The 14,931-nt window shown below is 40.1% G+C and overlaps 1 protein-coding gene across 1 annotated transcript in view; it reads left to right on the top strand.

The window, feature by feature from the left end:
• Positions 1–14,931, top strand: part of LOC117551504 (guanine nucleotide-binding protein subunit alpha-13-like) — a 46,730-nt gene that overhangs the window by 19,528 nt on the left and 12,271 nt on the right. The window contains exon 2 of the mRNA XM_034224424.1: positions 4,866–5,095. Within this exon, the coding sequence (XP_034080315.1) occupies positions 4,866–5,095 (230 nt within the window). The remainder of the gene's footprint in view (positions 1–4,865; positions 5,096–14,931) is intronic.

Here is a 14,931-nt window from a genome sequence, read left to right as displayed (position 1 = left end):
ATCAATTCAGGTTCAGAAACTAGTGTTGCTTGCATCCTATTTTGAAGGCATTTCTTTTTATAATCTACTAAAATGCAACAAAAAAAGGGTTTGATTCTATTAATGTTGTCTTTTTTATTGCACTTTGGCAGCAGATTCCTGTGTAGCTTCAGATCTGAGTTGTCTTATTAGTAAGCCTAATTTATACTTTTGTAGCAACACTATTTTTATATAATGGCAAAGAAAGGGTTCAGAGTCTTTTCTTTTTTCCTGTGTCATATGTGGCAGCACTGTTCAATGTTTCTTGAAAACATGACCCACTGTAGTGACGTGTGAATAAACTCCAACTCTGTATCAACAACACTGTTGTGTAACTTCAGTTAAATACTTGTATGTGTGTAGATTAGAAAGAGGTAAGATAAAGGATCTGCAGTATTTTATGAAGTATTAACTAGGCTTTTAAGAACCGTAGGCAGTTTTAAATGTTTTAGTTCTAATACGATACTTCTATTTGCATAGATAATACCGCAATACAGTGCAATCTTTAAGTACATTAAGGTTATAAAATAACACCTGTCCTGCGTCCAGGATGTGAATGTTATTATTTCTCTATATTTATCCTTTTTTCAGAAATGATATGGCCTTGCCTTTTTTTTTTTAATTGCCCTCAAATTAGTTTCTGCAGTGCAGTTACTAGAATGAACTGTTTTGCTTTTCATAAGTGCACATTAATGTGGTCAATAAGAGTATCTTGTTTCTAACCTGCTTAAACACAATAAAAGTAATAAGGCAAAAATAGCATGATTCCAGACACTAAAATGAATTTTTCACAGATTTCACTACAATTTAAACTGAAGGCATCCATCAATCGATGCATTTTCAAATCCTCATATTGAATCCATGCAGGCAGGAAGCTAAAAGTCTATCCCAGCATACACCCGGGCAGAGGTCAGTGGTTAATCAAAGATCAATAGTTCTAGCTATAAATAGATGGTTTCATCTTTCCCAGGCCTGCACTTTCTGTATGCTGCTGCTGCTGATGAATCAGGTTTGAAGGCAGTGTTTTAGGTCTTCAAAGAGGCTGAAGTGGGGCAGAGTTTTTGGGTGAAAACAGGCATATTAACTTCATGTTCTGACTAACTCACTGATGTCAATGCCGATCTCCAGAAGAGGATGTGAACCGCAGTGCCTAACTATTGTAAGCCACAGTTGTTTTACATTTTATGTTGGTGTAAAAGTGACAGGAACACGTAATCTGCTTTCTACAGAGAACCTTCTTCACTGAAGCCACAGTGTGTGTATGAGCTGTTATTCTTTCAAATGGTTTGAACCTGCTGGCCTTACATATGATGATATTGATATTTATGGGGAAAGGATTGCAGTCATTGCTTGGCTTTTTTGAATAACAAAGAGTCCCTGTGCAGGTATTTCATGTTTACTTGCTATCTATTACTTTACTCTACAATAAGAATGAACACATTGTAAAGCACAAACGATGACATCAAAACCTGCATCTCTTTAAAGCCTTTATGATTGACTGTAGACAGGATAGGCTTGACATTTATTTTTCTTAAAGAGCAGTCTGTTTGGGGAAGAGGGCTAAACAGACACAATGCATGAGAACACCTCTGTATCAGTATCCAATAACTACGTTAAAGGATATAATGTTTCAACATTGACATTGAGAGGTGTGCAGAATCAGAAATCCTTACTGGGTCCCTCCAGCAGTCACAAGTCACACAGGCAATGTGACCAAACAACCTGTCACTCCACATTCTGTTTGTAATTATTATTCATTTTTTAAATGAGACATTTCATGGAGATACATTTTTGGCTAGGCCCAACATAAAATGATAATTGTGGAGGGAGAAAAGCTTGAGCGGTGTATTTTTGATCTTCAGCCTGCCTAGAAAGGGAATTCATGTCCAGTAGTCAAGATAGTCTAGTGCAGCGGTTGCCAACCTTTTTCAACTTAGGGCCCACTTAAGAATCCAAAAAATCTTCGGCCCACAAACTATACGGAGGCTAAATACAGTTCTGATTGGTCAATTCAAAACATGTGACACGTTGTTGATCCAGTAGTACAGACCGCTGTCAAGGACTGTAATGACGAAGGAGGGTCAAGAAAGAGAAAGGAAAAGACGTTCACATTTTATTTTTTTTATGTTTCCACACAAATCGTAATATTTTCAAAATGTGGCTTGTTCTCACACCGCTGATCTAGTGAGAGGCAGAGGCAATCCCTTCTTCCTCTCCGTAAATCATAAAATAATACGGAAAGTATAGAGCTAGAATTGCAGAATGTCAGTGATCTATTGGTTAAGTCTGGCATCCTATTGATCATCCGCAACTGTGAAATACAGAGTTGAAGTGCTCTGGTGTTGCCAAGCTAACGCAGGGGTCGGCAACCCGCGGCTCTCGAGCCGCATGCGGCCCTTTAAGCCCTCTGCTCTGGCTCCCTTGAGCTTAGACAAAAATAGAAGGAAATAAAATAAAAGTATTTGTAGGACTATTTATATTTTGTTGCATGGTTGAAAATGTTTGGTATCTTGTATTTTGAGGTGATACTGTGACACATAAATAAAAAACAAAACGGTTTTAATTAGGTCAACTAAAATATGTGTCACATCCTGCTACGGTCCCGCGCCAGCGCCTTTTCTTGCAGGCGAATAACCTGACCCCCGGCTCGATGAGCGAACTATGGATACATCAAAGAAAAGAAAAGTATCGGAGGAACACAGAGGGTTTCATTCTGCGTGGTTAGAGTTATCTGCTTTCACAGCAAACGATGCTGGTTTACCGGTATGTTTGATATGTAGAGAGAAGTTGTCAAAGGTGGTGCAGCCTTTACGTATCGAGGAACAACAAGGGAGAGGAAGACAGCTGACGATCTTCAGTCATCATTCAATCAGTAAACTCTTTTAGGGTTAGGGTTTTATTTATTTCAAAGTGGGCCCATTTGAATTATATTCATTTTCTTCAAATGTGCAGAGGACTCCCCAAGTGCTGTGTTGATTTATTTTAAAGTAGGCCTGTGTATGTTTTTGTATTCTCCTTATAAGAGTTCTTTGTTTCTTATTAGAGGTTAACAGTTTTCTATAATGTAATAATAAATGCAACAAACTGTAGTTTTTGTCTATGATGTAACAATATATACAACTTTATAATCTATCAAGCTATCAAATATGTTTTGCAGCTCCAGACAAAAAGAATTGTTGGAAAATGGGGCAAAATGGCTCTTTTGGTCAAAAAGGTTGCAGACCCCTGGGATAAGCCATGACTCGTCTTTCTGCATGATATCTACGTCTGTCGGCATGGGAACTGAAGATGTAGACAGACCTGAAACACACGCACACACCCTGCAGGCAGCTGGATATACATGTGTTGCGTACAGCCATGGACGAGGTGCTTTGTCAGAGCAGGTTGTTAGGATGGCGAAGCTCAGTTCACAGAGCGGTGATGTCAACTCTGCCTCGCATACCCTTGCTGCACTGCCTCACTCACTAACTCTAACCCAGGGGTCTGCAACCTTTTTGACCAAAAGAGCCATTTCCCCCCCTTTTCCAACCATTTTTTTTGTCTGGAGCCGCAAAACATATTTTTGCCGACCCCTGCTCTAACCCAAAGTAAGCTTTTGGTTGCATGAATCAGAACTTCACTGGATTAAATGTGTTATTTGATATTTTCTGTTGACCGCACTCATACTCACAAACAAATTCATTTTTATTAGGGAACTGGTACCAATTACATTTGTGCCTGTTTTGTTGAGAAATACATGGTGAAACGCAGACATGAGTGGAAGTGGATTTTCTTTGCGGGTCACAGTGTTTATCACATGTTTAGTCCCTCGCTGCTATACATGTTGGGATATCTTTGTATTTAAACAGTTTGTCTTCCAAAATAAGGATTCCCTTTCCCTCAGCACACCTGTCAGGAGTGAGGAATATTAGACTAAATTCAGTCCCCTGCTGCTACATCTGAAACATATCTACTCATGATAGGAAGTGTGGGATGCAGCGTTTTTCTGTTGATCTATGCTGTGATCCTGATTTAGTATTACTGTGGAGCATATGGCCAAAACCTTTATCTAATCCTATCTTTATATCAGATCCAGTAAGTATACTGTTAATTATACTTTTAAATTAAGCACTGTGTACTGCATAATAGACCAACGCTTTAGTAGTTTTTTCCAGTTGTGCATCGTTTTGTTGTTAATCAATGTTTGTATTATCAGTGACCTGACAGTGCAACCAAAACACCTTGCACATGATCCTTAGTAACCTCACTAACATGGGAGTATTTCCCCCAACAAGGTTGTGAGTCGTGCAGATTGGGACCAGAAGAACAACTGCCAAGCACGGACACTTGTGGCAAAGCATTCTGGTCAGCAGGACAGCACCCCACCCAAGCATGTTTTATTAGTATTATTAAAAACACACATACTGTTCATAGTTGTCACGTAATAATAAAAAAAAATATATATATATATATATACACTATACAAACATACATACATATGTAACTGTGGGTCTGTCGTAGCTATAAAATCCTGAGGAGGAGGGAAGGCGTCTCCTCTCCTCTGTAAGGAGATGCTGCTGCAGGACTTCCGCCCCGTGTAGCGAGTGTCTGCAGGATCAGTAAATGAAATCCAACATTCAATGATCTTTGGAGGCCATTGTGTATATTTGTGACTCTGTTATACTGCTGCTCCTCCTGTTAACTTCCAGACACTACGATCGCTCAACTTCTCTCTCGCTCGCTCTACACATGCACGCGCCACACACATAATATATATATTTCTCCATTGCTCCTCTGCTCCTATGAATGTAATGAAATCTTTCGAAAGTTGTGTTGACTACAATACAAGTGTAACATGTCTCCTTCAGGTATACGAGTGTTGGTGGATGCTCGACAGAAGCTACGCATCCCATGGGGCAACTCGTCTAACCAGCGGCACGGCGACACCATGATGGCGTTTGACACCCGGTCGCTGATGGCCCACGGTCACGGCATGGTTGAGCCCAAAGTCTTCCTGCACTACCTGCCATCTATCCGGGCCCTGTGGGCTGACCAGGGCATCCAGAACGCATACGACCGCCGCCGGGAGTTCCAGCTGGTGAGTCACAGTGTCAGTCAGCGGCCAGATCTACCCGTCACCACAGAGGAGGCTGCGGGGAGGGTTCTGAGCCGGGGCTGCGTTTGAACACACATGTTTTTGTGTTTCCACCGCACCAGCAACCTGCAATAAACCAACAATATTAATGTTGCGGAAAAATAAATGCCAGCTATCACTCCAGCAGTCAGCAAATGGAGCTGAATCATAGTAGCATACTATAAGCCACGTCAGTCTGGTGGAGAGTATGAAGTTGGAGGGGTCTTGCCTGCAATTCAATCTCGCTACTGAATTTTATAGCAACATGAGCACAGCTCCACTGTTTCCGCCAACGATTTTACTGTGACGCTTGTTGACTCTGACGTTGCAGAAATGTAAACTGACATCATGAAGTGGCTACTACTGGGCTCTGGTCAGTGAAAAAGCAAATTTGGACCTTGCCCCAAACTAGCTCCAGGACGGAATTAGAATGGAACTGATTTCAGTGGAGAAATGGATAGTTGCGGGCATGTATCAGTCCGGACCAAATGTACTTATTGCACATCTGGGCCAGAGTCTTGATTCCATATACATGTTCAAATGTTTGAGGGCACAGGTAGGTCACAGAATTTGGTTCTAGCGGTGTGTATTCATTTAAATCTGGACTAGTGCTGCACGATATATCGTGTCGTGACGATAATCGCGATATTCACATCGCAGGACGTGAATAAAAAACACGTCATGTTACAATTATTTTGCTGCTTGCTACAAAAGGAAAACGTGCGCGGCTCTCATGTCAGGGGTACTTGAGTGAGTGACATGCAGGCTCTGCATGCACAGCAAACCACAATCAAATCTCCAAAGCAAACGGACCCGGTGATTAAAGGTAAAAACACTGAATAAAGTAGTTTCATGTGTTTCTCCAGGCAGGCAGTTCGGCGCTGCTAACCGAGCTAGCTCAGCTTGTTGCTCTGATAACTTAAGATCCAGACGTCTATACCAATTGTATAGCATTAAAGTTCAAGAAAGGATGGTTTGCGGGTTAAAAAACTGTCTTTTCTTCAATTCCTGTATGTTTTCATATCGCAATATATATCGCAGGGGGAAAAAAAATCGCAATGTCAGTTTTTTCCAATATCGTGCAGCCCTAATCTGGACCATGTATTACTGTGGAGTTTGGCCTGTGTCGCATAGTGTGACATCTGTAATGCTATCTTCTCTCTCTCTCTGTATGTCCAGTGATTACTGCTGTTAGTATGGCTCAGGGTGTACAGACGAGCATTGATAGCAGCAGATAAAGCTTGTTCTCACAGCTGATGGAGCAGCGCTGCAGCTGCTGAGACACACACACACACACACACGCACACGCACACGCACACTCTCACAGACAGGCTAATGAAGGGCTGCTTCTCTCTCTGCTCTCTACCCCCACGCCTTTCCTTCCTCCATCCCTCACTGCTCTCCACAAGTTTAGATTGTGGTCTGATAGTGTCTTGCTCTAAGGATAATGACATTTAAAGACCCGACCTGACTGTTTCAGTTTGCAGCAGCTGAGATGCAAAGAGCGATTTTGTCTGTCTATTGTTACTCTGCTAATACAGCTGATGTATCATCATTTTGTCATGCCTCTACATGCCACTTCTACTCCTGATTTTCAGTTCCCTACAACAACTTTTGCTTTGATTAAACTAGTCTGTAGAAAAATGTGCATTTCCTGACACCAAAGTGAATATGCTTTGTTCCCAGACAAACAAAATTGTCAGCCTCTGCCAGCAGGCGTGTACTTTTTGTCGATTTTCCAATATCAGTTAGTTTAAGAAGGAAAATACATACTTTTTATTAATCCCCAATGGGGAAATGAATTGTTCCACTCCGTCAGGTTTACAGACGTTACACACACTGACACACAAACAGAACCACAGACTGAGCCACCAAACATTATTATTATTATTATTATAATTATATATTAATATGGCATATTTATGTGAATGACTCGTATCGGGACATTACTGATACTGCTGTGTATGTATAGGGTGGCTCTGTACTGCAGAACGGCTGAAAAAAAAGCAATATTGCCATCTTCTTATGCATCAATAGCTTTCACATATGAGCGTGACTGAAGTGCATCATAATGTTAAAATTAAGAAAAATGCATGACGATGTTAAAACCATAGACTGTATATATAAATGGACGTAGTGTCCGTGACGTCACCCATAGGATTCTGCAGAGTTGCCGTGAAGCCCTTAGTAGGCGGAGTCGGCCACTAACGGCTTGACAGCAACGTCAGAGTCTAATCCCGCCTTCTCCAAATAAGGGCAAAGAGGCGGAGCCGAGGCGGGACCTGCTGCCTCCGAACTGGAAGTAAACAGAGCTAGCTCAGGCTAAGAAGTAGGGATGGGAATTTGAAAGCAAATGTATATTCGAATATTCGAACGGAGGTTGCGGGTATAGCATGTTTAAATAAGTTTAATTTGGCATAGTTTTACCTCTACACCGCACTCACTAACCTGGTCGAAATATTTCCACACATTACTCCTTTTTGACGCCATGTCTGTGTAGGACTCTTCTTAGAGTGTAAATAATTACCGGACTATGAATGGTAAAATATGTTGAATACCGGCAAAACAAAATCTCTCCAGTCAAAATGTCTATGTACTTTGCCGCCACACACGGTTGCCAAGCAGCGCTTATTGTTGTTTAGGCTGGCCACTCATGTGTCGCGAGTGTTGAAAGGGGGCGGGGGAGAACGCTCATGAACTGTTAGCGCCGGAACCTCGCAACGGCTGTGGAGCGCATTTGCGCCACATTTGGGCCTAAGATGAGGTTTGAGTCTGCGTGATCTGCGTGTAGGGAGGGGCAGCAGCCATACCATTAGCTAGAACTAGCTAGATCTGATGGATTTGGACATAAACACGAGTGAAGTATAACCGGACGCGAGAGAGAGAGAGAGATCAGCACCTGCAGCTCTGCCCGCTGTGAGGGACCGGTGAGCGGAGCAAAACACACCTTTAGACATCAACTAACACATTTAGCTATGGCACTGTCGTATATATATACATTGAATTATTCAATTTGATAATATCAACTTAGGCATCACTCCCAAAAAAAAATGTATAAACATATTCATAACTCATATTCGAATACATGAATAATTATTCGAATACCTGAATAATTTCGAATATTCGATTAATCGTTCCCATCCCTACTAAGAAGCTAAGCGAACATGAAATACATGCATACCAAGTTACTGCTAACAGTGTAGTTCCCCTATATAAACGTTACATTCATAATCAAATGAGACAATCTGCAAGAGAATTAGCTATATTTTGTTTTTCTTAATGCTTGTCATTCACACGTTAAGAAAAGAAGTACCGATACATAGCAGAACAATTGTGGCGATGTTCAGCTTAATAAGCCTTGTTCAACATAATTTATTTAGCTAATACTACAGCAGGCGAACCAAGTCTGCGTTTCGCTGCATTCCTTGATCTCCAGTTATAACGACGGACTCCACCGCCAGGACCTAACGGAGCCGCAGTGGGCTAGCTCCAGGACGCCGGCTGGAGCTAGCCCCCTGCGGCTCCGTTAGCTCCGGCGGCCACCACTGGGATAATTGGGTCCTCTATTAACATTTGCTCCTGTTTAGCATTATGGGCGTCATAGCCATAGACCATAAAAGTCTTACCCAAGGCTGAATCATAAACTAAAATGTATATGTATGCATAAAGGGTTACGTCCTTAGCTGGCTAATAAGTAACAAGCTAAGCTACCAAGCACACAAACACCTGCGAACGGGGTTAACATGTATAATATTATCATTTTAGACTTCTTGGAAGTTCTGTTAGTACATTCATCAAGCGCACAGCACGACATTTTAATTGTCTGGTATTTGTAACAATATTCCCTAAAAGGCACAATCACCACGAACACGGCTAAAGCTAAAGGGTCAAGTACAGTAACTACGACTAACTAACGTTGTAGCCTCTATGGTTGTAGCCTAGCAGAGTGGACAAGTTGCTGTTAGCTGACAGTGAGGCATGTACATGTCCATCAAAGTGACCACGCCCTAATTTATGCAAACACTTTACGACCTAATATAAATAAAAGGGTCGTGTTAGAAAACAATTCACTCACAGATTCATAATCATGAAGGTGGAATCTAACTATATCGATAATAATATTTATTGCATCCAGGGGTAGAAACATGTTTTTTTCTGCTGTAAAGTTGGGCATTTTAACATGGGGGTCTATGGAAATTGCTCCTTTCTGCAGCCAGTCCCTAGCGGCCCATGTATGAACTGCAGTGTGTGGCACTACCGTATTGGCGTTCCGGCTGTTCCCCAGAGTTTGCCGCTTGGTTAAAACCCATTATTGGTCTAGGCTGTGGCCAAAATGATTTCATGATACCAGAAATGTAGGCAATACCAGTACAATTCCACAATTCAGGGTACCCCAGCTGAAAACAATATTTATGTATTATTGCTGTATACATCATCTCCTTTCAACAACTGTAAAGTTAAATACATTTCTTGCCAAAAACTACATTTAACAAGACTACATTTGAACCCATCATGGTGACGTGATGTTTTCAGAACTTTGCATTGACTTGGTACTGAAGCATAGGTTCTTCTTGCGAAATCACTTTTCCCAGTCTTATTTGTTCTTAATGTGAACTCGGGTATCCCATAACCATTTCAAGTAAAGTAGAATAAAACGGTTGCCTTTTTACGCACTTTTCATAATGTGCAAGTTAACGAAGCATAATGTCCATTTCCATTGTTTAATTTGAGTGATTCAACAATTTAATCCTGCTTTTTACTGTTTGGCAAACGATTAAATGATTACTATAAGAAATAATTTCATAGATTATTTTCAAAAGAAAATCAGAAGTAGTGATTGTGGGGGAAACTTCTGAAGCAAATGGAGTCAGGACTCAGAGAGACACGAGGAGAGCTGGAGCTTTGATGGCAAACACTGACGGTTTATTTGGAGCTTCGGCCGGAGAATTCACAAGACATATCACGGGTCACGGTTTGACCACGCGGTGGAGATGCCACAATCAATTCTGAAGAACTCTACCCCAGACCCATGTAGCTAGTTCAGAGAGAATCATCAACATTGAGCATAATAACAAGATAGAATCATAACACCTATCAGCTGACGCCAACAGGCAGGAACAGGGAGACAAAACACACGCCAAGGTTACAGGTGCGTGTGCTCAGTCAGGACAGTTTGAACTGATAAACTGGGTCAAAGTTATGGGCCTTGGAAATTATTCCCCCAACAGTTCTCTCTTTTTATCAATTTTGATAATCTAAAACCTTAGTCCAATAATATTTTGTTCAGTACTTAAATCAATGGGAATCTTCAGATTTGAGTGTGGACTTACACAACATCAATTACATCAATAACAATCACACTAAGAACAACATAATAAGATTGAAACATTCAATCACAATGATTGAGACAGCCAATCATAATAGAAAAATCCTCTCTCGTCAGTGTTTGGAGCATTATCAAAAGCATAATAATGAACACATAAAATCACGGATACATAACAGCAAAAACATTTATTTTAAACTAATACGTTTTAACATTTAACCATGAGTTAATCTCCTTTATCAAGCTATAAAATCAAAACCAGCTTGCAGCTTAACGATTTACTTCAAGGCAATCACTAGTCAAAAGCATTTCAAACTCAGGATCATAAGGGATCCAGTTAAGGTATAAGATCAGGATCATAAGGGATCCAGTTAAGGTATAAGATCAGGATCATAAGGGATCCAGTTAAGGTGTAAGATCAGGATCATAAGGGATCCAGTTAAGGTATAAGATCAGGATCATAAGGGATCCAGTTAAGGTATAAGATCAGGATCATAAGGGATCCAGTTATGGTGTAAGATCAGGATCATAAGGGATCCAGTTAAGGTGTAAGATCAGGATCATAAGGGATCCAGTTAAGGTGTAAGATCAGGATCATAAGGGATCCAGTTAAGGTGTAAGATCAGGATCATAAGGGATCCAGTTAAGGTATACAATCAGGGTCATAAGGGATCCAGTTAAGGTATAAGATCAGGGTCATAAGGGATCCAGTTAAGGTATAAGATCAGGGTCATAAGGGATCCAGTTAAGGTATAAGATCAGGGTCATAAGGGATCCAGTTAAGGTATAAGATCAGGATCATAAGGGATCCAGTTAAGGTATAAGATCAGGATCATAAGGGATCCAGTTAAGGTATAAGATCAGGATCATAAGGGATCCAGTTAAGGTATAAGATCAGGATCATAAGGGATCCAGTTAAGGTATAAGATCAGGATCATAAGGGATCCAGTTAAGGTATAAGATCAGGATCATAAGGGATCCAGTTAAGGTGTAAGATCAGGATCATAAGGGATCCAGTTAAGGTGTAAGATCAGGATCATAAGGGATCCAGTTAAGGTATACAATCAGGGTCATAAGGGATCCAGTTAAGGTATAAGATCAGGGTCATAAGGGATCCAGTTAAGGTATAAGATCAGGGTCATAAGGGATCCAGTTAAGGTATAAGATCAGGGTCATAAGGGATCCAGTTAAGGTATAAGATCAGGGTCATAAGGGATCCAGTTAAGGTATAAGATCAGGATCATAAGGGATCCAGTTAAGGTATAAGATCAGGATCATAAGGGATCCAGTTAAGGTATAAGATCAGGGTCATAAGGGATCCAGTTAAGGTATAAGATCAGGATCATAAGGGATCCAGTTAAGGTATAAGATCAGGGTCATAAGGGATCCAGTTAAGGTATAAGATCAGGGTCATAAGGGATCCAGTTAAGGTATAAGATCAGGGTCATAAGGGATCCAGTTAAGGTATAAGATCAGGGTCATAAGGGATCCAGTTAAGGTATAAGATCAGGATCATAAGGGATCCAGTTAAGGTATAAAATTCACACTGGTGATTTGATCAATCTGTAATCTGCAAAATTGCAGTGTCTTCAATTCAGGATTATATTTACATTAAATATTAAATCAAAAGACTATGGCATAATAACAGAATTACATTACTTCAACTATCAATCCTTATGTCATTTCAAAATCTGAAGGGAAAAGTTAAACAATTCTCAAAATATTTAACAATCTGAAAAGCAAAAGTTAGGCAAATATTCAAAGACTTTTGTAAAAACCTGGAAAGGAAGGATTATACGTTCTTAAAACTTGAATTCATACATTTGTAAATGCTACCACTGATCTGTACCAAATTAACTCAATGCATTATTCTTATTAGCCCTGAACATCTACTTATGGTACTTGGAAAGGGTTCTTCTGTGTTTATCTAATGTTGAATATAGAATATACATTTCTTTAAATTATACTTCTCTAATTTGAGGATCAAATATGCTACATAATTGTTATATGAAATATTATACACATTTTGTTTTGGGCCAACACTGAAAATAATCCAGTACTTGAAACATCATTGTAGGTCTGTCTGTGCATGGGTAATACATTAAAGAGTAGTGTTGTTAAGCCTGATTGCTGGATGATTAAGGATATTAACATTATCTGTTATAATAGTAGAAATATCTTATTATTCAATACCTTATAATCTGAAAATATATATTTTTTTTGTTTAGTGTGAAAGTGTAATCTGATCTCAGGGCTCGACATTATAAATGGTCCGCTGGCTCGGAAGCACTATTTAGACACCCTGGGCCAGCATAACGTACTTTCCACTTGCCCGCTCGGGCCACTAAAAATATTGTTTAAAAAAAAAATGTTTCCTGTGGTATTGGTATATTGACTAGCAATTTTGTTAAATTGTTTCGTTTATTAACGCTACAACATAGCGTTCCGTGAGTCGGTTGTCGTTGTTGGGTGAAAAGCAAACAGCTGCGGAGTGAGCAGGCTCCCATGAGCGCGAGCAGGCTCCCGTGAGCGCGAGCGCGCTCCTTCACTACAGACTATCGCGCCACTTAACCATTCGCCAAAATGTTTTTAATACCAGCGGTAACCGGCCAAGCGCCGTGCAAAAAACAATCTTCAAATAAAAGAAAGTCACCGGAGGAGTTAAAAGGAGAGTGACAGGGAGCATGAGAAGAAGAGGGAGAGAAAGTTTCAGCCAGCTTGATCGATGGAGTTGGCTGCAGTGACGCGTCCTAAAACCCTTTTATAATCTATCGATTAGATTTATGATTAGAAAATTATAAAAGTAGGGTAGACATGGCAAGGCAAGGCAAGTTTATTTATATAGCACCTTTCAACACAAGGCTATTCAAAGTGCTTTACAAAAAACGAAAGACATTAAGAAAATGGCATTTAAAATCAGTCATTAAAAAGAAAAGATAGTAAAATAAACATTAAAAGAAAAAGTACATGGATCAAAGTTACAGTGCAGTCTAAGATATGAATAGTTCAATTAAAAGCAGCGACAAAAAGAAAAGTCTTCAGCCTGGATTTAAAAGTAGTCAGAGTTGTAGCGGACCTGCAGGTTTCTGGGAGTTTGTTCCAGATATTTGGAGCATAATAACTGAACGCTGCTTCTCCATGTTTAGTTCTGACTCTGGGGACAGAAGGCTGACCAGTCCCTGAAGACCTGAGAGATCTGGATGGTTCATAATTTAGCAGGAGGTCAGAAATGTATTTTGGGCCTAAACCATTCAGTGCTTTATAAACCAGCAGCAGTATTTTGAAATCTATTCTTTGACACACAGGAAGCCAGTGTAAAGACTTCAGAACTGGAGTGATGTGATCCACTTTCTTAGTGTTAGTGAGGACTCGAGCAGCGGCGTTCTGAATCAGCTGCAGCTTCCTAATAGATTTTTTAGTGAGACCTGTGAAGACACCATTGCAGTAGTCGAGTCTACTGAAGATAAAAGCATGGACAAGTTTTTCCAAATCCTGCTGTGACATTAGTCTTTTAATCCTAGATATATTCTTTAGGTGATAGTAGGCTGATTTAGTTAACTGTTTTAATGTGACATGTTGAAACTCAGGTCAGAGTCCATGACTACACCTAGATTTCTGGCTTTATCTGTTGTTTTGAACATTGCAGCACTGAAGCTCAGCGCTAACTTTTATACGTTCTGACTTGGCTCCAAAAACCATTACCTCAGTTTTATCTTTGTTTAATTGGAGAAAGTTCTGACACATCCAGTCATTGATGTGTTCAATGCACTTACTCAGTGTTTGAATTGGAGCATAGTCTCCTGGTGAAATTGTTACGTACATTTGTGTGTCATCTGCATAGCTATGGTAACTTATTTTGTTGTTCTTCATTATCTGAGCCAGTGGTAGCATGTAGATGTTAAAGAGAAGAGGCCCCAAGATGGAGCTTTGAGGAACCCCACATGTCATATTTGTCAACTCAGATGTGTATTTACCTATAGAAACAAAGTTGTTTCTGTCCTTTAAGTAGGATTCAAACCAATTTAGAACTGTTTCCGAAAGTCCCACCCAGTTTTCCAGTCGGTCTAGTAATATGTTGTGGTCAACAGTGTCAAACGCAGCACTGAGATCTAATAATACTAACACTGAAGTTCTGCCACTGTCTGTGTTTAAGTGGATGTCATTAAAGACCTTTACAAGAGCAGTCTCAGTGCTGTGGTTTGGACGAAAGCCTGACTGGAACACATCGAAACAGTTATTTAAATGCAAGAAATTACTCAACTGTTGAAAAACAACTTTTTCAATGATTTTACCTAGAAATGGGAGGTTTGATATGGGCCTGTAATTGTTCATTACTGAAGCATCTAGATTATTCTTTTTAAGAGCGGTTTAATGACTGCAGTTTTCAGGGCCTGTGGAAAAATACCTGAGTGAAGAGATTTGTTTACTATATGAAGTAGATCTGAGGCCATGCAAGGCAAAACATCTTTGAAAAATC

Source organism: Gymnodraco acuticeps, unplaced genomic scaffold, assembly GCF_902827175.1.
Source record: "Gymnodraco acuticeps unplaced genomic scaffold, fGymAcu1.1, whole genome shotgun sequence".
Classification (NCBI taxonomy): domain Eukaryota; kingdom Metazoa; phylum Chordata; class Actinopteri; order Perciformes; family Bathydraconidae; genus Gymnodraco; species Gymnodraco acuticeps.
Note: the sequence above shows the minus strand (reverse complement) of the source record. Positions and strands in the feature narration are given on the sequence as shown.